This window comes from Pelobates fuscus, chromosome 2, assembly GCF_036172605.1.
Source record: "Pelobates fuscus isolate aPelFus1 chromosome 2, aPelFus1.pri, whole genome shotgun sequence".
Lineage (NCBI taxonomy): Eukaryota > Metazoa > Chordata > Amphibia > Anura > Pelobatidae > Pelobates > Pelobates fuscus.
The window spans coordinates 40,858,436-40,886,115 of NC_086318.1; the positions used below are offsets into that span (position 1 = coordinate 40,858,436).

General features: G+C 41.6%; 1 protein-coding gene across 5 annotated transcripts in view; it reads left to right on the plus strand.

The window, feature by feature from the left end:
• The window catches only part of ITSN2 (intersectin 2), a 162,555-nt gene that overhangs the window by 99,886 nt on the left and 34,989 nt on the right, over positions 1-27,680 (plus strand). For 4 of the 5 annotated variants that reach the window (XM_063442099.1, XM_063442100.1, XM_063442101.1 and 1 more), the window contains 4 exons: positions 2,676-2,724; positions 3,503-3,624; positions 4,845-4,941; positions 6,668-6,859. In XM_063442099.1, coding sequence (XP_063298169.1) covers positions 2,676-2,724; positions 3,503-3,624; positions 4,845-4,941; positions 6,668-6,859 — 460 coding nt within the window. Of the gene's footprint in view, positions 1-2,675; positions 2,725-3,502; positions 3,625-4,844; positions 4,942-6,667; positions 6,860-10,533; positions 11,304-27,680 lie in introns of those variants that run through there. The other variant, XM_063442103.1, reaches the window with a different exon arrangement.

The window sequence follows — 27,680 nt, forward strand, 5'->3', positions numbered from 1 at the left end:
ATAGTAGAGTGAACATGCTATGTACGATGTTGGTTGAGTGCAATCTGAAATAGTATGTCTAATGTGCTTGCGGTATTAAACATAGGAGCCAGCTCGTGTGAAAATGTAGGATTTCAAGAGTATTACAAACAAGAATGAACAGTCGTAATTCAACTATGTTAGCTTAATTTGACAGGCTAATGGCAACCCTAGGCAGTATTAGACGCTGATATGGTTAAGTTCCGTAATAGCAGATTATGTATGGCTTAAGACTGCGATGGCATAAGCGAAAGTGAACTAGGAATAACCCTCGCGTTAATGAGTTTGCTGGTAGTTGTCTAATAACATTTAGAAAGTATGGTGGCCCTTAGAGCCTGGACAGCCTAACAGTAAACAAGGTGGAGTGGTAAACTTATGTTGGTGTCGAGAGTACAACATTGGTAAAGCTGCAAAAATATTAATTAAGAGTAAGAGCAAGGGTCACGTCGTTGGTGTGGGGAGGTGCGTCCGACAGGTTGCCTGTGGGGGAGAATGCTCAATTATCATTGAGGCGAGAACAAGTGGTACATGCTGACCTTATGACGTGATTAGTGACATGGTTCAAGTAATCCAAATAATATTAAAATGAAAAATGCAAAATTTCTAATATGCTGAATATGTAAATGCTGAGTAGTGCCAGCTAAGGGGTACAAGAAACGAAAATAAGGCACAATTGCCATAGGCACTGGCAGGTAACTTAAATTATACATGTTGGGTGGAACGTCTCGGTTCCGGTGTCGCGTATGTACACCATGAAGTAAGGGTGTGCTAGTGAGACATCAATAACAACAACAATATAGTACTTATATTAGACTGTCCCAAGTTCCGTGATTCTGGTAGAGACGGTATACTGTAACGTGAGTAAGTGCGTCATCTGTGTGTGGGAGCATCTTCGGCCCGACGGTGTTGGCCTCTGGGGACATGCCATCTACTGTTGTCCGGGTTGCGGGCTCGGCGTCGGCCTTTCTCGTGGGATGAACGGCGTGCTGGTGGCTGGGTCTCCCATTCCATGCTGGGGCTCATGAGGCAAGTCGGTTGGTATGACTGGCAGTCCCAGTTTCGTCAGAAGCGCGGGTGCCTCCGCCTCTGAAGTTATCTTGCGGGTAGTTTCATTATGCGGAACTAGTAAGGATCTTTGTGGGCCCCATCGATAGGGCACCCCTAGGGTACGTAGATGGCTGGTAAGTCTTGACAGCGTCCTGCGCCATTGTAAGGTGGCCCGGGTTAAGTCCTGGTAAAACGACAATTGGGCTGATTCAAACGTAAGGGGCGTTTTACCTCTGGTTGCTGTCAGGAGTTGAGTTTTGTCGCGTGTGGAGGCGAATTTAAGTACGACATCTTTAGCAGGTGTAGTAGGCGACCTGGGGTTCGCCGGTAGTCTGTATATGCTGTCCAGCTCAACTTTCCGGCATACTGCCGGTGGCAGGATGGTGGCTAAGAGCCTGCGGACGTAGTGCGGCAGATCTTCAGCCTGAATAGTAGCTGGTATGCCTCGGATTTTTACATGGTTCCGCCTGGCCCTGTCTTCCTGAGTGGACATCTGCAGCGTTAGATTCTGCTGCGCGGCTTGTAATTGAAGCATGGCATTTTTCATGTCTGCCATATCGTTTTGGAGTTCTGAAATGTCAAGTTCCGTGGTTTGGACGCGTTCTGTGACATTATGCATGTCTGTTTTCAGGCGCCCCACGTCTGCGGCCAGCGTTTTTTGTATGTCTTGTGTCCAATTCAGGAGGTCTTGCTTGGTGGCAAAAATAGTGTCCCCCAGAGTTGTGTTTGGTACCGGCGTCATGGGAGCCTGGTCCGTTTGGGTCGAGGTGTGAGCCGGTGAGTGGTACGGCGTCTGGGCATTGGCGGGGGGCCTGGGCTGCGTCTGCCGTTGGAGCAAGGTGCCTATGTCTTGTGTTGCGGAGGGACACGTGAGGGTTTTCTGGCCGCGTTTCCCCATGGGTTCGGGGGTCTCCTGCGGGTACGGGTAATAGTCGCTCTCCGCGTCTGAGTCACCTTGTGTGTAGGCGCCAAGAAATTGCTCAAGGCCGTGGATGTTCGGCGCGTGGTAGGCCCTGGGTCTGCGTTTAGTGCCTCCGGACTTCGGGGTGTATCGAAAAGGCATCTGCCGGTTCGGTGTGCGGACCTGGTCTCGGTTCCGATGTGCTGTGGTTCGGATGGCGGGTGGTTTTCAAGATGTTTGCGGATTGAGAGTGTCAAGGTGGGAGCCCACAGTTATGGCCGTCCAATTGCTTTTTCATGCACAATAGATCTTGTATTGATTATATAGTGATTTGTGGTTAGTGATGCCTCTTAAATGGACTACCATCTCTACTAAAGATTTTTTTATTTTCTGAAAAATTTAAATGCCAGAATCTCATCTTCTGAAGGAACTTTTTGTGCCCCAATATCCGCAAAACATTTCATCATGTAAGGGGCATATTGTTGTGTCATTTGCCTAAAGGCTGGTGAACTTGTTCGGAAAAAAATATTAACATGACTTGGCAGCAAATTGATTGTATTATTATTAATTACAGACCTAATGAGCTAACGTATAATATGATAAATATTCACATAGTCTGCAGTTCTCCTACGTGCTTATATAGCGAAGTCACAACTAAATAATCACTTTCCGGGAACATTTGTAATATAATGCTGTTAATCTTTTTCAGGGGTCCAGTGTCGCTGCTGGCAAAGCTGGAACATTAACCAAAAAGCCTGGTCTGTATACAAACAGCTTACAATTTCTAATTAAAATGTAATTGTTAATGCACAGGTGTATTGCGTATGCTGTATGTATTGCTTTACTAAACATGGCTGTGTTTGTTTTACATGAAAAATCCTATTTAGAGAAGAGTTAGTCTATGGCAAAGCGTGGAGCAGTCAGCAGGAACATTCCATTGGTTTCCACGGTGACTGCTCCGCTTTCAGAACTTTGGGGTCCCAGAATTCTTTAATAGAAGTATCATATTCTAGGGGATGTTTGTTATTTCCAAAGCTAAACATAACCATCTTTGTCTCCGTTCTTTTGTTTCCTTTTTTTTTGTACAAAGATATCTTCAGTTATGGATACATTATTTTACCAGGAAGGAAGATTTCTAAAATACAATTGTGCAGTTACACATTACAGATATACTTTACAATTAAACATTAATATGAGTGCAGTGGCTATTTTGTTTGAAGTATGTCGATACAGATGTTTTCAGTGCTTCATACTGGTAAAGAAAAAGAAGGATCAAGTACACTTGAGGTCCTATGACATGGATTTATTGGATAATCAGAAAGGCCTGATTTTCCAATACATCTGTATCTGGGGAGTTTAATGTGTGCCAGATCCTTCTTCTCATTCTGAAGCCCCAAAAACCATTTAGGAGCTTCCTGTTTATTGCAGCAGAAACTGACCTTTAAGGTTGCTAGTTGTTCCAAGTGTATTTATTGGTTTGGTCACTAATGTGTGCATACCAACACCTGTATTAATCCCTTCTTTTTCCTGCCACAGAGATTGCCCAGGTAACCACAGTTTACACTGCGACCGGCTCAGAGCAACTTAGTTTGGCTCCTGGCCAGCTGATCCTTATTCTGAAGAAAAATGCTTCAGGCTGGTGGCAAGGAGAACTGCAGGTAATATGCCCAAATGTTTTTAATCACAAATTTAAAAGAGGAAGTGATGCTATGGAGAACATGTTTAGTTGAACCATAATTATTCATCTCCGTTGTGCAATTTACAATGTCGGGGCAGAGGTCCATGCGTATATCTATTGTACGTGGACCCAAAGGCCTTGTTAGAAATACCTAGGGCTTGAGCCACATCCAGAGCTTCAGTCCCCAAAGCCCAACCCAAGCCATTCCTATGGATCCATAAACTTAAAACAAATCTCACGTATTAGAAGGTTCCAAAACACTATATATTATATAATTAAATGCAGTGTGCAGTCCTGTCCATTTGTTAATGTAGGAGTAGATAAAGAGCAGGATTTATACAGTCCCCATCTGGGATGTCCCTATATTATTTATGTCCATGGATTTCAGATATTACAGAAATACAAAGGACTAATTCTATACATATTTATGGTTTACCTTCCATGAGGCACATGCAGGGGTAAACTAATGAAAACTTACCATTCCTCATTGTGCGATGGGGGTCATCTTCCGCTACCCATAAAGAGAAGAAAATATAAACTATACATAATGATGGAAAACAAATCTGTAGTTTTTAATTTAAAACGTATTAAAATTTAACCCTTTTGGTTCCTCTCCATCAATTCTCGTCATAGACCTCTAAGAACAATAAATCTATACCAACAACTAAATGACTAAATAGAGCAGCAGAGCCCTCCAGGTGGTTCTCCTGCTCTCACAGTGCTGCTCCCCCCACTAGGCTCGTCTCCTCTGACACGCAGGTGCTGGCAATGAAGCTATCATGTCAGCCTCAGTATTGAACTTTGCTCAGCAGTGTTTTATGGGATTTGCAGTTCAATACTCTCAAGTAGTTTTAGTTATGAAAAAAAAAACATGAATGAAGCCATTTGCTGCCACAAATGTAGATGCTGTATATGAAAAGAGCCTGCATTAGCATAGCTTCCCCTGGTGTGCCACAGGATTGCACTTTTTTATTTTTTATTATTATTATTTACATAATTATCATAATAAAGCGAGACTAAGAGAAGATGGGCATATTGGGTGAAATGTCCCTTTAAATGTGTGTATCTATGGCTATAAATGCAACACGAAAAACAAATTTAGCTTATGGGATGGTTGGTATTGTACATTACCCAATTGGGTAATCTAGTTCAGAAATTTGTGTAATATGTCTTTACGGACCCACTGAATGTCTGTTTCAGGCACGAGGGAAGAAACGGCAGAAAGGATGGTTCCCAGCAACCCACGTAAAACTTTTAGGACCAACCAATGACAAAGCAACTCCTGCATTTGTACCAGGTATGTTAATGTTTGTTTTATTATTATTATCACCAACAAATTCTGCAGTGTTTGACATTTGGAAAAAAATACAATTGTACAATTCACAAACCGATACAAAACACGGCCGAGAGTCAGAGACAATGTTGGGGCAACAAGAAAAAATTCCAGGCCCCTGTGGAAAGCTGACATGATAAGTTAAAGTTCGCTAAGTGGGGGGCTGTGGCTCACAATGTCTGAGAGACTGGCAGAGCCTGTGGACATAATCCAGTTTGCCATAGCTAAAATATTGTACATCTTTAAATCTGCAGGTTGTAGCTATATGAATAATGCTACAGTAGGAAACAAGTGGAGTTTTTAGAGGGCCTGGGTGGGTCAATAGTAGTCTGCAACACCTCCTCCTCCTTAACGGCAGCAGATGTGGGTTTAGAATCAGCATGCATTAGATGAGAATCCTTAGCAGCAAGGTCCATGGCTGCAGCAACATCAATAGCTTTAGTAAGCATAAGGCCATCCTCTGTCAGCAACCGCTTCTGAATCATGGTATCATAGAGGCCCATTATAAACCGGTCACGGAGGGCAACAGACATATAGTCCCCAAACTGACCGGTGCTGGCAAGTTTACGCAGGGCAAAGGCATAAGCTCCCACATGTTCCTTAGGTGATTGGCATCTGCTTTAAAACGTGAATCTCTCCTCAATTTCCAGTGGCTTGGGCTGGTAATGATCTGTCAGTGTATCAATTAACTAATCACTTAGTTTAGTAGCAGGCTTTTCAGAAAACAGCCGGTCCCTCAGGGTGCCATATGCAGATTGACCCAGGGTACTCAGGAAAACAACAACCTTTTTTGTCAGGGGCAACACTATTTGTTTCTAAAACTGTCCTGAGCGCTTTACCCCGGCAGGCTAGGAGTCCAAATCTGAACAGAAGGGTTGCAGCATTCTAATCTGAGCCATGATGCCAAATTTTCTTACAACCAGCAGGTGTGCAGCAAAACTAAAACTAAAAACAAAATCCTTGTTGCCACTGTTATGTCTGATAATTGCTGGGTTACAACCGAATACAGTCTCTTAATCAGCTTATAACTCACACACAATGCATGAGACATTTCTTATGCTGGTATACACATCCCATTTCTATATAAAAATCTCACTGTTGGGATTTCTTTTCTAATCTATTTGTAACATATAAATGCACATGCATTCCTTACTATGTGGTTGGCCTCTTGCTCTGTCATTTTTTCCACCTAGAGATTCTGATTTTTTTTTTTTTTTAATTGGAGGGCTCACTTGTGCCCCTAAGTTGCTGGTGTTCTCCACAATATAAATATTTTTTTTTTCTTAAGGCGAGGAAGACTCTAACTGAGCGCTTTTCTCCTCTTTGGACAAGATTACCTGTGATAACCTGTCCCTGTAGGATGCAGGTAATCACCAGTACAAATGGTGGTCACCTACATCACTGTCCACTAGGACTGCATTTTATTATTGGGTACGGGGTGCTTAAATAGTTACTGTTTCCACCTCTGTTTATCTTAAATGGGCCTCACAGTCCTCTTCTGAAAGAAGGGATCTCTAATTTACAAGTGAGTTTAACAAATATTTTAAAATTACTTTTCTACTTATCACTGCACAGTAGAAAAATCACATTATCAGTAGGCGTTTAAAGCTTTGACTAATAACAAAAAGGAATATCTTTAATTCTGTGCACAGTTGTCAATTTACCATTTGGTCCTTTCTCTCTTGCACAGTGTGTCAAGTTATTGCAATGTATGACTATGTCGCAAATAACGAGGATGAACTGAACTTTAGTAAAGGCCAACTGATCAATGTCGTAAATAAGGATGATGCAGATTGGTGGCAAGGAGAAATCAACGGGGTGACCGGCCTTTTCCCTTCCAACTACATCAAGATGACCACTGAATGTGACCCCAGTCAGCAGTGTAAGTACATCCATCTAACTGACTAGCTCACTTTAGAAACGTTGGAGGCAGGTGATGGTTGTTGCTACCAAAAGTATTATTTTCTATCTTTCTGTGTTTGTCTATTTATTTAAAATATCCCAAAGCCTAAAGTCGTTTATGTCAGGCTGTCTGAGCGATGTTGGATATCTCACACATCTATAGTGCCAAGGTTAGCCAACATTGATCTAGGTTATTCTGATCTGAGTTGTTACAAATAAGCTTTCCATAAAATGTTTTTCACATTCTCATTAACTTGCGTTGGGCAGAGGTAAGTAATGAAGTTTGATCTGCCATACAAGGGTTACGTGGCATCACCATGCATCAATTAATTTCCAAAAATGTGGTGCTTTCACCTTTTGGGATCTTAACATATTTAGAAAAGATCTTCAATGGTGACATTGCCATTTGGGTGGGGTGGCCCATGGGTGCAGTTATGGTGAGTTATACTTACTTGATGCTCGCAGGCCCCTCCATTTTCTATTGTCTACTCCTGGTGCTTCATCCTCCAGAAATCCACATCTGCTGCACAAGAGTAAAATACTGTGGTCCAGCAAGAGCCTCCATTATCACGATGTTGCTAGCAACAGTTGGGGGAAGTGACAAAACTTGACAGCGGTAGCTCTGCCTTTTGTCAAAGTAGGATTTTACCATAAGACAAAGTAGTTTTCATGTAGTCTTATGATATCTTTTGACTAACTTGGAATTTCAGTGAAATCCCATTGCTGCCTTTATAAGCAGATTTTACAGTTTAGTTATATTTATCGTGATATACAGAAATTCACACACTTAGTATTATTTATGGAACAGGTTTCATGGCAGTTCAGTTAATACAGAATATTTAACAATCTAGAGTTTGTAATCCCTGATAGCGAGCTACATATATGAATACATTTCCAGGATATATTCAAGGAAGAGTACAGGATTGAACCCCAACATGTATCACAATGATGCCAATAGCAGTATGATTCTCCTGCAGAATGCAGTGCTTGTTCTGAGAAACTTAATTCCACAAGGAAAAAAACTGAAAGAGGAAGCAAAACAACACAATAGAGCTATACAGAGAGAGAGACATAGTTACAGTGGCAGAGGAGTATTAAGTCAGACATGAAACAGGCTGCTTGTACATTGTCACATCACTTGATAGCAGAAGAGATACACAGCTAGTCTGGGGAAACCGTAAGAGGAAAGATTGAACTGGAAGATGTGGTCAAATGTTAGGGATAGAGATTAGTGCTTTTTATCAGTATTAAATATTCTGCGTAGAAGAGTAAGGCTAGTTCTTTTTAAAGGAGTATATTGGCCCTTGCCTACCATTTTCCAGGGTGCCTGCATTTCATGTACCCAGTATTGTGCCTACATTCTGCAGAGAGGACACTGTACATGGTGTGTATTTTTACAGGTTTATATATTTAGGAGTTAACTTGTTTAAACATTTCACATTATCGGGTATTTCTAAAGATTACCCTTCGTGGACAGATACTTGGTGCATTATCTGCTTTGTATTAGCTGTATTGCAAAGGACACTGGGCTAGATCTGACATGTGTGTGCAGCATACCGTGTGCAGGGATGTCAGCTGCCTTCTCACAGAGATTGGAAATAGCCAGTCATATGTAACAGTAGCCCACAAATCTCTGTTTAATTATATATTTCAATTGCCTGTACTATAGATCATGGTGGCAGTGGTGCCTTTTGCTGTATGTAATGCCACATGCTGTGTCCTGTTATTCCATTTGGTCTTAAACTATAATTCCTTTAATCCAATAGTATTTAAGCCCTTACCAATAGTCGGTGGGCTTAATAGTGTATATTTTTAAGGGGGATCTCCAACCGGTAGCAACTACAGTTCCCATAATGCCAAGCTACCCATAGGCTGCTGAGTTGTATAAATAAATTGAATTCCATATTGGCTATCTCTGTTGTGGGTTATTTAACTTCCTGTATTGCTGGAGCGCAGGTTGTGTACATGCTTGTTTCTCTTTGTTGTAACTATTTTCACTTCATGTCATGGATCCCAGGAAGCCATGGGCTTTCTGCAGTTTAATATTTACATTTCTTGTGCTGATGAAAAGGCATTCTGTGCTTAAACAGGTCATCAAAAAGCCCTACACGTCTCATTATGGTATGGGCTTCCCTAAACACCGACAGGGTTACCCAGTAAAGTAAGAATTCAAAATTCATTCAAAGTGAAGGTCAAAAAAGCCAAACTGTAAAATTCTCTTAGCGAGTCTGGCATTACATTTTAAATTTGCTTTTAATTCTCACATTAGAAAATAACTCTGTAAATGCCTGGAACTAATATATAATGATTTAGGTGCACATAAAAAGGTTAATCTTAAAGGACCACTCTAGGCACCCAGACCACTTCAGCTTAATGAAGTGGTCTGGGTGCCAGGTCCAGCTAGGGTTAACCCATTTTTTTTATAAACATAGCCGTTTCAGATAAACTGCTATGTTTATTAATGGGTTAAGCCTTCCCCCAAATCCTCTAGTGGCTGTCTCATTGACAGCCGCTAGAGGCGCTTGCGTGATTCTCACTGTGAAAATCACAGTGAGAGCACGCAAGCGTCCATAGGAAAGCATTGTAAATGCTTTCCTATGCGACCGGCTGAATGCGCGCGCAGCTCTTGCCGCGCGTGCGCATTCAGCCAACGGGGCGGAACGGAGGAGGATCTCCCCGCCCAGCGCTGGAAAAAGGTAAGTTTTACCCCTTTTCCCCTTTCCAGACCCGGGCGGGAGGGGGACCCTGAGGGTGGGGGCACCCTCAGGGCACTAGAGTGGTCCTTTAATGATATATTGGGTATCCAGATCCATAATTATGCACAAAGAAACAGGAAAAAAAACAATACTAAAATACACAATATAAAGAATCATCAATTACAAGTCTTGAAAAACAAGTAAAACATTTATTTAAAAATGTAGCTGGGCTAATACTCGTGAAAGTCTGAATAAATGTGATTAGAACCTCAGCTGCCCCGAAGAGTTAATAAAACTCTAACTACATACTCCTAACTGGGAAATATACTCCGCATTGTATTTAGTTGATGAACAATATCCATCTCTAGTCAAAGTTTCCGCAGCTAATCAGAAGAGTAGCAAAAACATCTGTTATTTAAAAAAACATGTTTTCTGGGTGTAAAAAAATCATAATGAACAATCCCATGTACAATATAGCATACAATGACAGAGTCTAGACCCTGTATGTATTTTATTTTGGGCCGCCAACTAGTTCTCATACCCAAATGGAGAAAATACACCTTTATTGCAGTAATGGCTGACCATGGTACACTAGCATTTTTGTGATTTTCTGTGCCGCTTTTTAAGGATGGGGCGGAAATGAAAATCCAGCTTGCAAGGTGTCAGGTTAGCCATTACTTTCTAGAAATTAAATTTCTCCTCTTTACAAATGCTGGACTAGCACCATATATCCCTCTGTCTCATTCTGTTCTCCTCCTTATATACATATGCATTGTTCATTAAGTACTTTGCTTTTTTTTGTTTTGTTTTTTTTAACGTAGCAAAACTGTAAAGTAAAATTCTGAGTTGTCTTGTAGATATATTGTGTATGGACTTTGATGCCAATTCTAGCATCCTGGTTGCCGGGGGGAACAGAACAATGTTTCATCATTGGTATTGTTCTCTGTTTCATTTTTAGGATACAGTATTGTCTTCCCGTTTGAAAGCATCACAGAGACCCACTATCCAAGTTTGACCATAGCACGAAGACAGCCCTGGTCATTGGCTAAATCTACTCGAATAATCCTCTGACAAGATCTTCTCTAGCTACAAATTAAAATTTATTTTCCTATTATATATTTTTTTTTTTTTTGTATGTGTATTAAAGGATAGTGGGTCTTTGTGGGTCTTTCATGGCTTTCTGCTTGGTTCCCCATAAGGGCAGCTTATTCAAATATTGTAATATGTAGCAATGCACAAGGCAGATATTATGACATTGGGCTGCTCTTGGTTAGCAAAGGATTGCTCTGCCTCATTGCTTAGCTTGGGTAATTGCTTTTTAAACATTTAGTACAGGGGTCTGGGCACACAAAGACCCACTAAGGTGATCCTAATCACCGCTTTGTGATGTGGGACTTGGGAGATAAGTTACTTTGTAAGCATACAAATATATCTCAACTGATTAAGTGCTCAATAGCCGGTAGTTACTGTTATTGCAATTACAGTTGGGCACAGATTGATACTAAAAACTATGTTAACAACACAGGCCAAAACTGAAGAATCGAGAAGGGAAACCTGCTCAAGGCACCTGAATTTATTGCCCAGTGGGGTTTTATTTGTGAAGAGTAATTGTACAGCTGTAAAGTTGTAAACATGAAACCGTAACCATGGAAACCAGTAGAATGTTCCTGTTGATTGTTCCACTTTTAAAATTTAGTCCCATGATTACTCTTTATATATAAAACCCCATCTAATGAGAATGACTGCATCAGACTTTCTTCTTGTTAATTCACTAGACTTGTGTACAATCTACATCCATACCAAAAGCTCAGTAGTACTTTGTGACACTGGTAATCAAAAATTAAATATTCTGTTCTTATGCTTTGAGCAAGGTTTTTAAGTACTCTCCAGCCGCCAAGAAACTGGAGGTACAACTGATGAATCCTACCAAAAAAGTGACTCCTAGACAAACAGTCCCCTTTTGCACTATTTTACTACATGCTTTGTTTCTTAGCAAAACAATGAATTCTTTCCTTTGTGTAAGACCTGTAAATTCCTTGCGTGAAAGTTTTGAGGAAGCTGTGCAAACAAGGACAGTGCTGTTTGGAACACGTTCCAGTTGCAAACTTTCCCCAGCTCTACCCAGTGGCATGACGTATGACCTTTCCATTTTCATTCTCTGCCTGTCTTCACAGTTACAGTGGGAGACGTGTTACATGACAGAGCCATTATTTAATTTGCATTTAAACAATAAAATTGACAAATGCACAATTTCACATCTGTAGTTGATATGGTGCTTAGAGTGCCCTTTTAAATGGCAATAAAATTAATTAGTTATTAGTTTAAAGAATATTTCCAGGAAAAAGCTTGACGCGAATCTCAAAATTTGGATTCAAATGGATGCTTGTTCATGATTAGTTATTTAAAGAGATGCAAATAAAACGCACATAGTGAGAATTATTTAATATTCCATTTTTTTCCAAGTGAAATTCCATTAATAGTTACTGGACTATTTGAAATAATGCTACAGGGTAAAAATTCCTGGATTAAGAGGCCAAACGTTTGTTTTACTTGTTTTTTCACAACTCTACAGAGGGTCTTTAGATTTAACTGTATATTAACTTATTATACATTCCTTCAATCATTGAATGGACACTATAGGCACCAAAACAACTTTAGCTTAATGAAGCTGTTTTGGTGTATAGGTCATGCCCCTGCAGTCTCACTTCTCAATTCTCTGCCATTTAGGAGTTAAATTACTTGCTTTACACAGCCCTAGTCACACCTCCCTACATGTGACTTACACAGCCTTACTAAACACTTCCTGTAAACCAAGATCTTATGTTTAAACTTCCCTTATAGCACACTCTGTTTAATTTAGAATGTCTCATCTCCTGCTTTATTAATAGTATTCTAGGTCCTGCAGGAGCCTCCTGTTGGTTATTTAAATTCAATTTACAGAGCGGGAGATAAAAACTTCTTAAGTAAGTTAGCATCCTATAGAAAATTAAACCTTTTTTTTTTTTTTCATGCAGGCTGTTTGAGCCACAGCCAGGGGAGGTGTGTCTAGGGCAGCATGGAAAGAAGCAAACGTGATTTAACTCATAAATGGTAGAGAATTGAGCAATGAGACTGCAGGGGCATGACCTATACACCAAAACAGCTTCATTAAGCTAAAGTTGTTTTGATGCCCATAGTGTCCCTTTAACCCCTTAAGGACCAAACTTCTGGAATAAAATGGAATCATGACGTGTCACACATGTCATGTGTCCTTAAGGGGTTAAGCATATGTCACTAAATATCGCTATATCATAGTACAGGGTTGTCATTGCCCCGTTGTTTTATTGTACAAAGTCTGTTACATAATAATTATACAGTGTTATCACAACCCCTTTCTGAATACATTAACAGAATGAGTGAATTAAGTAAGGCATAATCAAAGCTGGACATTCAAGTACGTTAACATATGTATCATTTGAGAGTTACCTGTAATGTTAAACTCCATGAAGTAAAAATAAAATCATATATCTGAATAGCACTTTTGCAAGCTGGCCTATTTTGTAACCTTTGTAGTTGCAGCGATATGTCCATCCAAGCATTGGGTATCAGTCTTGCACTAAAAGCATTAAATAAAGACAGCATTTCCCATGTGCACGTGTGCAAGAATGGAAGGGAAGAATATTCATGTCCCCTTAATCCCTTCTGCTATCTACTAAGATCTGTAAACTTACCGAACTCGTCAGCAGAATATTGAGTATTGCTGCTGTGTACATTATATTAAAATCTGGATGTCCAGCTGTTTCCCTCTAGCTGGCTTTGAGGGAAATCGGGGTGTACTATAGCCTAGGCACAGGGTATCGTAGGTACAATTTCTTTATTTTATGTTTGACAGTTTATCAAATCAGTATTTGCGTTTACAGACCTGCCCTAATTATTAAATGTATTGTTTATTTTGGGAGTGGTACATGAATTTTCCAGTATGATCAGTGTAGTCCACATTTGGCATTATGCTGTTACTCACCTCTTATCACTCTCAGCCGAGCATAAGGTGACCTCCACGGCACCTAGCATGACAGAGGTTTTCTGTTCCAGGTACATGCTTTAAGAAAAAACAAAGTTTATTACAATGCAGATGTCGGCAAATCTTTCAGAATTGAAATCTCTAATTTAATGTTTGACTTTGTAAGACTGTTAATGTGCCTTTTGCGCTAGAGAGAATGTATTGCATACACAATTATATTGAATGTATATTCAAAATGCACTGTTTATATATGTATCAATTGATGTTGATTTAATAGTGTATGGTGTTAATCATTGATCACAGTGGGTTCAAGCATTGCCCTAATATTGGCATGGGTAAAAATTTTGAATATAAGTGTTACCAATCCTTTATTTTTATTCTGAGTCTTCCCAGGCTCGTTTTGCCAAGGATAGTTTTATTATAATGTCCCTTATTATTATGTCTGATGAAAATCTTTAATCTGTCATTACATATTTTCACAATCGTGCTTTAGCCACAATCACAGAAGGCTGTGATTCACTACAGCAGAGTAAATGTTACACGAAATTAGCACTTAAGGGTCCATTGGACCTTTGTTTATTTTTTATGTATACCTATTTTTTTTTGGCATGGTCATCTGATTCTAGGGTCATACTTTGCAAGCCTCAAATAATTTTTTTAAAAGATGATTTTCACTATAATTCTTAAATTCCCTTTAGAATTTACACGTCTAACTTTGTTAAACTGTCTAAGTTTGAATGAGCTGGACTATTTTTGTTGCACTGCTTTTTAAATAAACACATATATATATATATAGTTTATTTAGAAAGCAGTGCAACAAAAATAGTTTTATATATATATATATATATATATACACAAATAACACTTTGGAAGAACGAGTGTCCAACATCATAATCTATACCTAATATATAGTGGGATTATCACTGATGTGTTAAAGAGATATGTCACTTTTATTGAAGTAAAAATTTATTTTTTAGGTACCCTTGGTTTTCAAGAAAATTTGAAAAAAAAGTGCTCTTCACTTAACATTTATTTCCTTAATCTTTGCCAATCAGCTCCGACAATCCATTTTTTGTCACTGAACCTTTATGGAATAAACCATCTAGTTGTGATTCACTAACGATTTAAGTCCAACCAATAGTTAATCACTTTTGCAGAATTGATGTTCGGTAAATTTACCAGATTTCCAGTATATCTGTTATACTTCTTGGGTAAGATCCTGTTTCAGGAGAATGTAGAATGCAACTTAGAAAGTGATATATATTTATTTTTTTATTTTTTCTACGCTATTTTAAAATCATAGTAACACTTTAAATGTTTTTTTGGTCACTTGAATGAAAAAGACATATCACTTTAGCCTCATTTTTGGCTTTCTTAGGAACCATAAACAGCATTCCAAAATGTTGTCCGTGTCCCCACCCCATGCTAATTTTAAAGTTATTACATTTATGCAGTTCAGATCTTTGGTGATGACTTGCACTAAACATCCTACAATATGTTAAAATATTTACTTTAACTTTCATAGGATGTCTTCTATCCATCGATCATGGGCACAGACAATGTTAAATGTGAAAAGTCAATTAAAAGTGACAAATCTTGCTCTTTGGGCCACAGAATGTCTCTATACAAAACCACCATTAGTATAGTTACACACCTTGTAACCACAATTATAAGCATACGTTTGATTTAAAAATAAAAAAATGTATGGCTAAAAGCACAGTAGATCTATTCTAATACATTTGCTAGCTTTTTTTGGAATATGCGCACATTCACATTTCCTTGCAATGATCTATCCAATAAACCCCACAAATCAGATGACTTTATGCTAAATGATATATGTATTTTGCTGCAGCTGCTATGTGTGTAATTGTGTCTGAGCCGTTAGTGACGCTTGACTGGCATTGAATTGTGATTGTTTCAATATTGTTACAAGGGTTTTTTGGGGTTGTAGAAAAAGAAAGAAGAAAATAAATCATGCATTTGCAATTTGTTCTTGGCTTAGGCTATTTTGCATTTTGCTGTAATGGGAGAATATATTGACATGTAACTATGCAAAGATGTTTATTAAAAGGGTCATTTAATTGTGAATTGTGTAAGTGTTTTTATTTCTTTCAGAAACTCTTTTATTCTTTGAAACCGGTTTTTGCTTTTTATTTTTATTTTCTTTGGTGTTTAATTTTATAATGTACCGTATATACTCGAGTATAAGCCGACCCGAATATAAGCCGAGGCCCCTAATTTTACCCCCAAAAACTGGGAAAACTTATTGACTCGAGTATAAGACTAGGGTGGGAAATGCAGCAGCTACCGGTAAATTTCTAAATAAAATTAGATCCTAAAAAAATTATATTAATTGAATATTTATTTACAGTGTGTGTATATAATGAATGCAGTGTGTGTGTGTGAGCGCAGTGTGTGTGTGTGAGCGCAGTGTGTGTGTGTGAGCGCAGTGTGTATGAGTGCAGCGTGTGTGTATGAATGCAGTGTTTGTATAAGTGCAGTGTGTGTGTGTGTTGCAGAGCTTTGGTGGGGGGTGGGCAATTTTATTATTATTTTTTTTTAATTATTGTAATGTTTTTTTTTATTATTATTTTTAATTTAATTTAATTATTTTGTATTATTTTATTTTATTATTATAATTTTTTTTTCCGTCCCCCCTCCCTGCTTGCTAGCTGGCCAGGGAGAGGGGGGCTCTCACTCCCTGGTGGTCCAGTGGTGTGCACTGTGTAGAAGGGGGCTGGCAGAGCTCTTACTTACCTCTCCTGCAGCTCCTGTCAGCTTCCTTCTCCTCCGCGCCGGTCCAGTCAGCTCCCTCTGCCAGCTCACAGTGTAAGTCTCGCGGCCGCACTATGACCCCGCGGCTCTCGCGAGACTTGCACTGGGAGCTGACAGAGGTGCTGAACGGACCGGCGCGGAGGAGAAGGGAGCTGACAGGAGCTGCAGGAGAGGTAAGTAACCGCACACAGCCCCCAGTCTGTATTATGGCAATGTAAATTGCCATAATACAGACAGTGACTCGAGTATAAGCCGAGTTGGGGAAACTCGGCTTATTCTCGAGTATATACGGTAGATGATTAAGAAATAGTGCTTTTGGTGCTTAGATTTTCTGTTTAATAACTACCAGACCTTGGTTGAAAGATTCATTAAAGGAGCACTATAGGGTCAGGAACACAAACATGTATTCCTGACCCTATATGGTTAAAACCACCATCTAGCCCCCCTGGCCCCTCATGCCTCCATAAATATAGCAAAATCTTATTGTATTTCTAGCCTGAAGCTATAACTCTGCATGCTGTTTGCCTCAGAAAAAACAAGCAGTCTGCTGACATCATCAGAAGTGGTAGCCTGATCCAATCACAGTGCTTCCCCATAGGATTGGCTGAGACTGACAAAGAGGCAGATCAGGGGCAGAGCCAGCATGATTCGAATACAGCCCTGGCCAATCATTATCTCCTCATAGAGATGAATTGAATCAATGAATATCTATGAGGAAAGTTCAGTGTCTGCATGCAGAGGGAGGAGATACTAAATGTTTGGATGCATTTTAGGCAGCCATGACCCAGGAAGGATCTCTAACAGCTATCTGAGGAGTGGCCAGTGAAGTTATCACTAGGCTGTAATGTAAACACTGCATTTTCTCTGAAAAGACAGTGTTTGCAGCAAAAAGCCTAAAGGTAATGATTCTACTCACCAGAACAAATTAAATATGCTGTAGTTGTTCTGGTGACTATTGTGTCCCTTTAATGTTTCTAGAGATGTACTTATGATGGGCAGATCATGTGACATTGCAGATTATAACATCGTAAGAACAGGACAATGGGATTAGTTTAGTTCATGTGATCTAAACAGCCAGTGCAGCGAATTCTGCAAAATACCACCATACCATTAGCAAGAATACAGTGTCATTAATGCAACATAATTTGGTTTACTTATATTTTCTACACTCCGTACTCTCACCAAAAAATGGCACACATCACCCATCGGACAAGAAAGAGTGTTAAACAATATAAGTGCAGGAAGTATGGTGGACCAATATCACATTTTGTGTTGTCAGACAATAATGTACTCAATCAAAAGTGATCTTAACAATTTTGATTAATTCATTATGTCCTGCAGATTCTAAATTCTCCATACTGGCCATCAACATAAATAAATTATGTGTGGCAGGGAAATTAAGTGGATCTGATACATGTTATGTATGCGTTTTCCCCCCTAATTAAGATAACATACTAGTTAAATGTAGAAATGGGCATTGAAAGCCATGTATCAGTGTTTGCAGATGACACAAAACTTTGTAAAATAATAAAATGTGAGCAGGATATTGCCTTGCTGCAGAAGGATTTGGATAGATTGGAGGACTGGGCACTAAAATGGCAGATGAAATTTAACGTAGAAAATGCAAAGTTATGCACTTTGGGGTTAAGAATGCACAAGCATTTTACACCCTAAATGGTAGTGAACTAGGGATAACCACACACGAGAAGGATTTGGGAATTGTGACATACAAGCCCTACTGTGAGACGACTAGTGGAACCAAGCACCAAGAAATTCACCTGATCCTGAGCATCGCACGATACCACGGCCTGAGCTAAAATGGCGACAGTATCGCAGACTACGACAAATCAAGGCCTGCTGGAAAGCTTCGACCAGCGGCTTGAAGCAATCTTAAACGACTTTTGGAGGAAGCTGTGGCAAAGAGGAACACAGGACGGGAGGAAGCGGCAGCAGACCGTCAGGTGCCGACCCTCGCCTCCCATCCACCCACACTGCGAGGCTGGCAGGACTCGGAGACCCGGATCAGCCCCCAGACCAAAGAGGCCGGGGAAAAAGCAGAGGGTACGCCCGAAAGCCACCTCCTGCCGGGTATTGCCCAATGCTCACCACTGCCTTCCAAGACCGAGAACCCAAAAAGGGACAACCCGGATACGCAACCCTTACCCTCAGCGGGGGCAACCACGAGCTCAAGCGGCGACAGCGTCTTACCGAGGCCAAGCTGGCAGTGGTGTAGGAGACCGGAGCTGTGGAGATCGCACAGAGGCTTCTGAGATCCCCCGGGACTGGCGGAGCGACCAAGTGAGGACTGTCCCAGACCTGTCTCCATACCCAACTCGGACAGACAGCAAAGGTATCGGGTGACAGCCGGCCAGAGGGGTGTCTGGCACAAGCTACAGACTGGGCACTATGAGGCTTTCGGCTTCCCGTCTCTACGGCACAGTGTCACCCTGGCGCCCATCAACCATTGACTCTAGATGTTATATTGATGCCTGTCTTCCATGCTCAATTTCTTTTATTTACCTTGCCATGCATGTCTCGAGTTGAGTGGATATACAGCAAGCTTTTTCCCAGTTCCAAGCTCACCAACGTGCTATATCGCTGCTTTCCAGTTATACTAAAATTAAGCGTGTTCCACACACTCGACTAGGTGCTATAACCAGCACACCCAGTTAGCCACACGCCTTTCTACTCTGCTATATATATAATAGCTGAAAATATTAGTTCTTCAGTTTAGAGCAGGTTAATGCAATTGTGCTGTTATTTTAATGTAATGCCATGCCAGTACTCAAGAGCATAGTACCCTTATACTATCTCAGTCTATGCAAACCAGGGCCTGGGCCCCACATTATAGCCTGTTATGTCTTATCTACAATTACTCTTAAATTTTTAATTACTCAGATCTTACGCTTAGATCCAAAGTTAAGCTTGTTTTACTATACTAAAAAAGTGCAGCATACCCATATGTCATGACACGATATCTGTTGTATTTTCCTATTATGACTACCGCTGCCATCATGGCACCACACGCATGTATGTTAATCGATGCACAATAAAAATAAAGAATTAAAAAAAAAAATTACAAAAAATTTAAATCTCTTTAGTTTGGAAAAACGGCGCCTGAGAGGGGATATGATAACATTATACAAATATATTCGGGGCCAGTACAAACCATTATCTGGAAATCTATTCATAAACAGGGCTATACATAGGACACGAGGTCACACATTTAGGCTTGAAGAAAGGAGATTTCATCTAAGGCAAAGAAAAGTTTTTTTACAGTAAGAGCAATAAGGGTATGGAATTTTTTGCCTGAAGAGGTGGTTTTGTCAGAGTCTATACAGATGTTTAACCCCTTAAGGACCAAACTTCTGGAATAAAAGGGAATCATGACATGTCACACAAGTCATGTGTCCTTAAGGGGTTAAACTGCAATTGGATAAATACTTGCATGTGTCCTTAAGGGGTTAAACTGCAATTGGATAACATACAGGGACATAATTTCTAATTAGTGGGGTAATAGCTGCTTGATCCAAGGAGACATCTGACTGCTATTTTGGGGTCAAGAAGGAATTTTTTCCTAGTTTGTTGCAAAATTGGAAGCGCTTCAGACTGGGTTGTTTGCCTTCTTTTGGATCAACAGCAAAAGCATATGTGAGGAAGGCTGAACTTGATGGACGCAAGTCTCTTTTCAGCTATGTAACTATGTCATCTATAATTGCCTACAGTTTTGATTTACATGAATGTGTGGGGCGAAGAACATTTCAGGTATGTCAGTTATCGGTGTCCCATATACTTTGTCAGAGCCATACGTCTTCAGTCCCCACCATGTCCCAGTCCTTGGTAGTTATTCAGTGAGGTGAACTTGAATATGTTTCTAAAATGTGCTCTAGACATGTCAAACCAAAACTTGCAAAACCCCAAAACTAGTAAAAATTTGAGATCAACAAAGTCTTAAATTGAATATAAATTGTGAAAATAAAACCAATACACCACCTTAGAGCAGTTTGTCTGTATGTTACATAGTTACATAGTTACATAGTTAGATAGCTGAAAAGAGACTTGCGTCCATCAAGTTCAGCCTTCCTCACACCTGTTTTTTGCTGTTGATCCAAAAGGCAAAAAAAAAAAAAAAACAACCCCAGTTTGAAGCACAATTTTGCAACAAGCTAGGACAAAAAATTCCTTCTTGACCCCAGAATGGCAGTCAGATTTATCCTTGAATCAAGCTGTTATTACCCTACATTGAAAGATTATATCCTTGAATATTCTGTCTTTGCAAGTATGCATCTAGTAGCTGTTTGAACATCTGTATGGACTCTGATAAAACCACTTCTTCAGGCAGAGAATTCCACATCCTGATTGTTCTTACAGTAAAAAAACCTTTCCTTTGCCTTAGACGAAATCTTCTTTCTTCCAGTCTAAACGCATGGCCTCGTGTCCTATGTAAAGTCCGGTTTGTGAATAGATTTCCACACAATGGTTTGTATTGGCCCTGAATATATTTGTATAATGTTATCATATCCCCTCTCAGGCGACGTTTTTCTAAACTAAATAGGTTTAAATTTGTTAACCTTTCTTCATAGCTGATATGTTCCATTCCTTTTATTAATTTTGTAGCCCGCCTCTGCACTTTTTCTAGTGCCATGATATCCTTCTTTAGAACAGGTGCCCAAAATTGCACAGCATATTCAATATGTGGTCTTACCAGTGATTTATAGAGAGGCAAAATTATATTCTCGTCCCGAGAATGAATGCCCTTTTTCATGCATGACAATACCTTACTGGCCTTGGCCACTGCTGATTGACATTGCACATTGTTGCATAGTTTGTTGTCTATAACAATTCCCAAGTCCTTTTCGTGTGTTGTTATCCCTAATTTTATCACATGACAGGAGGCTTCATATTTTGCTTTACTCTCTTTACTAAAACTCCATAGCAGTAAAGAAAGTGAATAAACGTTTTAACCAATCAAAATGCAAATAGGGAGTATATTATTTCAGTCAACAGGCTCCTCCCCCTCTTTCTTTACTGCTCCATCGCAGACAGGTCAGAGTTTTTGGCTCTTCCCTATTTTACCTCATGTGAATGTTTTATTTACCTTTTTTCCTCATATATACTATTTTATTATCTAACTTTTTCATTATCTATATAGTTCTGCTATTTTCTGTAGTCTCTAAACCGTTTTTATCCTACTATCTATCCTAATGTTTAGTACCACCGGGGTTACTTCACCCTAGTGGTAGTTTACCTCTCTCCTTTCTGCTCGGGTTTTTCCCTGCATCCTTCTTTTTTCCCCACCTTGCCGCAGCTCGGAGGCTATTTTCCGCCGCGTTTTCCGCGGCCCTATTTCAGCCGCGGCTTCCTTCTCGCGGCGGCCATTTTTAATCCCGCGTCTCGCGAGATTACGGCCGCCATTTTAGGACCGCAGCAAATTGTCGCGAAACCTCAGAACGGCAAGTTCAACGGACACTGCAAGCCTTTCTACAGTCTGCTACAAGAGGTCAGTCACTCAAGCTGTTTAAAGGCACATCAGGTATTAACCTGTGCCTGACTGGGGTGCTGCCCTATATATTGTGCTGCTAAGGAGGTCGCTTTGTGGCCACCTCTGTCATACTGGGTGAGGCCCAGAATACATTTAAAATCCCAACAAGTGGTCTATTTGCCCTGCTGGGGCCTAGTGGTTACATTGGACATTATACACCCTGCTGGGGTGATTATATAAATCGGATTACTATCCTGCTGGAGCTTAATCTCCAACATACCACTACTCATACCCTGCTGGGGTATCATTTTATTACAACCCTGCTGGGGTTATCTGGCTTACATTTGACCAGTTACTATACCGTCTAGACCCTGCTGGGGTACTCGGTTTTATTATTATTATTATTATTTATTCCAATAACCCTGCTGGGGTCCCGATTGTACTACTATACAAAATTTACGTTATTGCACCCTGCTGGGGTATTGCATAGCGATATTACTACAGTCTATATCGACTAAAATACAGCAGACTGACCTCTACCACGCCCTGTGCCAATCATATACCCAGACACCATGGAGACCTCTCAAACCACAGATCTCCAAAATATGGTGAACGAGGCCGCTTCTGCCTCAATGGAGAAAGTCCTCTCCAAGATGATGGCCTCTGGCTCCGACAAGAGGAAACCATCTAAAGCCCACCCATCCCGCCATGACTCCGATTCTGATGCACAAGAATCTCACAAAAGCCCTGAAACTCTCACGGGCAAACGCCAGTGGAAAGGCGAAAAAGACCACTCACATAAAAGTAAAAACCCCGCTAAACGCGCTAAACCCATTTCTGCCACCATCACGAATCCCCAACACGACTACTCTTCGGATGAAGAACAGTCCCAAACTAAACCCATGGCCATTTTAGATGAATGGCAAGCGGACGACTCAGACTCTAATGAAGGTGGTTGGGGTTCAGACTCCGGATCTCAATCATTTTTTCCGCAACACACATTCATGGGAGAACCCCAAGACCAAGATAATGCGGATAACCCGCAAGAGGATGAAGACACCATCCTTGACCCACTGGGACAAAAACTTTTTGACCCAAGAAAAATTAGACACCCTCGCTCAAGCGATTGGACACCTCCTGACCACCTAGCGAGGTTTATGCACCTCTGGCTACGAAAGCCCATGGACAAAACGGTCCGCAACCGTTTGAGGTCAGAATGCCCAAGGCCTTTTCTACCCGACCACGTGGCGGACACGCCAGAATTTGACCAAGTGATGACAACTTTTATGTCACGAGGTGGCCGTGACCCACGAAAAGGCGTGGAAAAAGGGTTTAGAGGGGTTCAAGATAAACTTCTGGACTCGGTGGGACCACTATCCAGAATTATGTACTTGGCTGATGATGCTCTAGCCAAAGCCGATCAATTTGACCCTACTATGGTGCGCGAATGGGCGCATGACGTGCGGGAATGGGCACAAAGGTGCTTTTGTTTTGTGGGTAATGCCAATGTCGCCTTATCATCTGAGCGACGCAAAGCAGCACTTCTCCGCATTGACGGGAAATTGGTGGAGTTGGGCACCAAGGAGTTAGGTCCTATGGCACAGGGCAAGCTTTTCGGAGAACAATTTCTCAAAGAATTAAGCAGACATGTTAACGTATACACATCCCTGAACAAGGCTCAATCATCAATGAGAAGAGTCTTTAGACAAAACCCCTCTAGGGGTGTTTTTGGACGGGCTGGCCGCCAAAGGGGCCGTGCTGCCAGCCGCTTCTGGCCCTCAGGCCCCAGAGCTACAAGACCACAGCCCTTTTACCCAGAGATGGGATACCGACCATCTTCCTACACACGAGGCGCAGACAGAGGTCGCGGACCACGCACTCGAGGCAGAGCACGTTTCTCCGCAGGTAAGCAACCAATTCACTCATGTTTCCCTTCCAATGCATACAGCAGGTCGCATATCTCTTTTCTTCCAGGAATGGACTTCAATATCCGCGGACGCATGGATCCTACAGACAGTACGAGGCTACGTCATAGACTTCGTAGACCAACCCCGACAGACGGAAATACCACGTCCCATCAACTGCTCAAGAACAGACAAATCTCTCATCAACGAAGAACTACAAACCCTATACTCAAAAGGCGCGATAGAACCCGCGTCCGAACCTCGAGGTTTCTTCAGCAACATCTTCTTAGTCAAGAAGAAAACGGGCGATCTACGACCAGTCATAAACCTACGACAACTCAACCAATACGTCACTTACAACCATTTCAAGATGGAAGGCATACATCTGTTAAGAGACCTCCTACAAGACAAGGATTGGTTCACGAGACTGGATCTCAAGGACGCGTATCTATCAGTACCCGTCCATCAATCCTGCAGACAATACCTTCGTTTCCATTGGCAAGGCCGTCCCTGGCAATTCACGTGCCTCCCCTTCGGCCTCAGTTCGGCCCCTTGGTGTTTCACCAAACTGCTGAAACCCGTGGTCGCACATCTTCGAGCTCAAGGCATTCGTTGCATTATATACCTGGACGACCTCCTTCTGTTCTGCTCAGACAGACTCAGACTGATACAACACACACGCTACACCACGGATCTCCTATCATCCCTGGGCTTCACAGTGAACTTTCAAAAATCAGCTATCTCCCCATCACAAACAGTTCAATTTCTGGGATTCGAGATAGATTCCACCTCCAGCACTCTACGGCTACCGACGGCAAAAATCTCAGCCATTCGCAAGGAATTACGCAGGTCCATCCGCTCCCACACCATTCCACTCCGCACCCTCGCACGCATCGTAGGGCTTCTCTCGGCCTCCATTCAAGCTATATTTCCAGGTCCACTTCACTACAGGGCAATGCAACGCCTCAAAGCTTCCTTTCTCAGGGAAAACCCCTCATACGATCAGCCGGTCCCGATGACAGAGGAAGTCAGAGACGAACTCAGATGGTGGCTGGACAGCATGGAAGCATGGAACGGCCGAGCCATCTTCGGGAAAGCTCCCGACATGATATTAGAATCAGACGCCAGCCTCTGGGGATGGGGAGCGACGAGCGAAAATATATCGACAGGAGGTGCTTGGACATCCCAAGACCTCAACTTACATATAAACTGCCTAGAACTCCTAGCCGGGTCTTTCGCGATCCGAAGCCTAGCAAAGGACAAGTCGGACTGTTGCATCCTACTCCAGATGGACAACATTTCCGCAGTCCGTTACATCAACCGCCTAGGAGGAGCCCGCTCACGTCTCCTATCAGAAATAACAAAAGAAATTTTCGACTTTTGCCTACCCCGCAACATCTCCCTCACGGCGGAATACCTCCCAGGAGAGACAAACCTCACGGCGGATTGGTTCTCACGCCACTGGCGGGACACCAGCGACTGGAAACTAGATCCACAAATCTTCAGCTGCATTGCGGAACGCCTAGGTCCACTCCACTTGGACCTGTTTGCGTCCCGCAACAACAGACAAACGAAATTATACTTCAGCTGGCTCCCGGACCCGGAGAGCGCAGCAGTGGATGCATTCCTACAACCTTGGCCGATCACAGGAGCCTACGCCTTCCCTCCCTTCGCCATGATAGCGAGGACCATACACTATCTGAAGAATCAGCAAACCTCACTAGTACTCATCACTCCACTATGGAGGGGACAACCATGGTTCCCAGATCTCCTAGCTCTATCATGCCACGATCCCCTTCTACTACCTCATCATCAATACATTCTAACAGATCCAAAAGGCAACCCTCATCCACTAATCCTAGACAACCATCTCCATCTGGTGGTTTGGACGCTTTCAGGGGCTCCTGGCAAGTCGGCGAACTATCGCAGGCTGCTAAAGAACTGCTATGGGACTCATGGGCACCCGGAACCAGAAGATGCTATCTATCCGCCTGGAATTCCTGGTCCACTTGGTGTCTGGAACGGAACTTCGATCCATTTACGGCCCCTGTTTCAGCCATTTTGAACTTCCTATCTCACCTTTTCTCATTAGGACGTTCTTACAGATCACTTAATGTAATTCGCTCAGCTATTTCAGCAGCCCACGTCCCCATACAAGGGATTCCAGTTGGCAAAGAACCACTTGTATGCCGACTCCTGAGAGGCATTCGATTACAACGTCCCCCAGGGCCCAAATACTCTCAATTCTGGGACGTCAACGTAATCCTCCGATTCCTGAAAGACTGGCCAACTAACGACAGACTCTCCCTCCGTCAATTATCAGCAAAACTCACAGTCTTGCTCTGCCTGGTCTCCTTCCGCAGAGTGTCAGACATACGAGCACTGGACATAGACGCTTTTTCAATCTCTCCAGAAGGAGTTACATTCCGGATATCTCGCCGCACTAAGACGGACTCCACATCTGTGTTTTATCCTTTCTTCCCTACAGAACCGCAACTCTGCGTTGTCTCCACACTACAACAGTACGTGGAAACCACCCTACCTCTTCGGTCTACACCATCAGGTCAACTCCTAGTATCATACGTCAGGCCACATGTCCCCATCACTTCCACCACCCTAGCAAGATGGGTTCGATGGTTACTATCGCTAGCCGGTGTGGACACTACATTCGGAGCCCACTCAGTACGCGGAGCAGCAGCATCCTCAGCCTTCATGGCGGGTGCCTCCTTAACGGATATTCTACGCTCCGCTGATTGGTCCAGGGAATCGACATTCCGCACCTTCTATTTCCGTCCGAATTCCAGTGCTGCCATGTCTCTGATTCTACAGCGTTAAAAATGCAAAATATGAAGCCTCCTGTCATGTGATAAAATTGAAGATTATGCTAGCGCTAGTGTACTTATAATCTTAATTTTAATAATGACAGGAGGCGAGTATTTTCCCACCCTTCCCACCCGGGAGGAGGGGAACTACTCTATTCATACTCTAATCATACTTCTCTACATTTCTTCATTCTTCTGTTTTCTTCATAACTCCTTGAATCTTATGTTCATAAGGTAGTCACTGTTGTCATTAGCCTATTTAACTACTAGTAGTCTATACACTGAATATACAAATTAAATTATTGCAATGTAATCCGATGGATCACTGTCATGACTACAAACAGTTTCAAGACCGGTGCCTAACCTTTCTCATATTCTCTTTTCAGTTTAAGTGTGAAAGAAGTTGGAACATCTACGGCATGACCATAACGATATTTCTCATCATATAAAGACCAAGCATCGGAAGTTCTCCGGTTGGTGCCTGTTTTTTCTTCCTAATCAACCCAAGAAGTTCATCATTCCCGTTGGATTCCATTACGGATGTTCGTTACAGACTTTATGACTATTTTCTTCCCTGTTCCGATGTTCGCTTCCGAAAGAGGGGGAGGAGCCTGTTGACTGAAATAATATACTCCCTATTTGCATTTTGATTGGTTAAAACGTTTATTCACTTTCTTTACTGCTATGGAGTTTTAGTAAAGAGAGTAAAGCAAAATACTCGCCTCCTGTCATTATTAAAATTAAGATTATAAGTACACTAGCGCTAGCATAATCTTCAATTCACTTCCATTAAGGGTATACGTTGCTTGTGTATTCTTTACGCCGAAGTGCATAACTTTGCATTTTTCAACATTAAATTTCATCTGCCATTTGAGTGCCCAGTCCTCCAGTCTATCTAAATCCTTCTGCAGCAAAGTAATATCTTGCTCACATTGTATTATTTTACAAAGTTTTGTGTCATCTGCAAACACTGAAACATGACTTTCAATGCTGTCTTCAAGATCATTTATAAAAATGTTAAATAGAAGGGGTCCCAGAACAGACCCCTGAGGGACACCACTTGTCACCTCTGTCCAGCTTGAAAATTTACCATTAACGACAACTCTTTGTATTCTGTTTTTA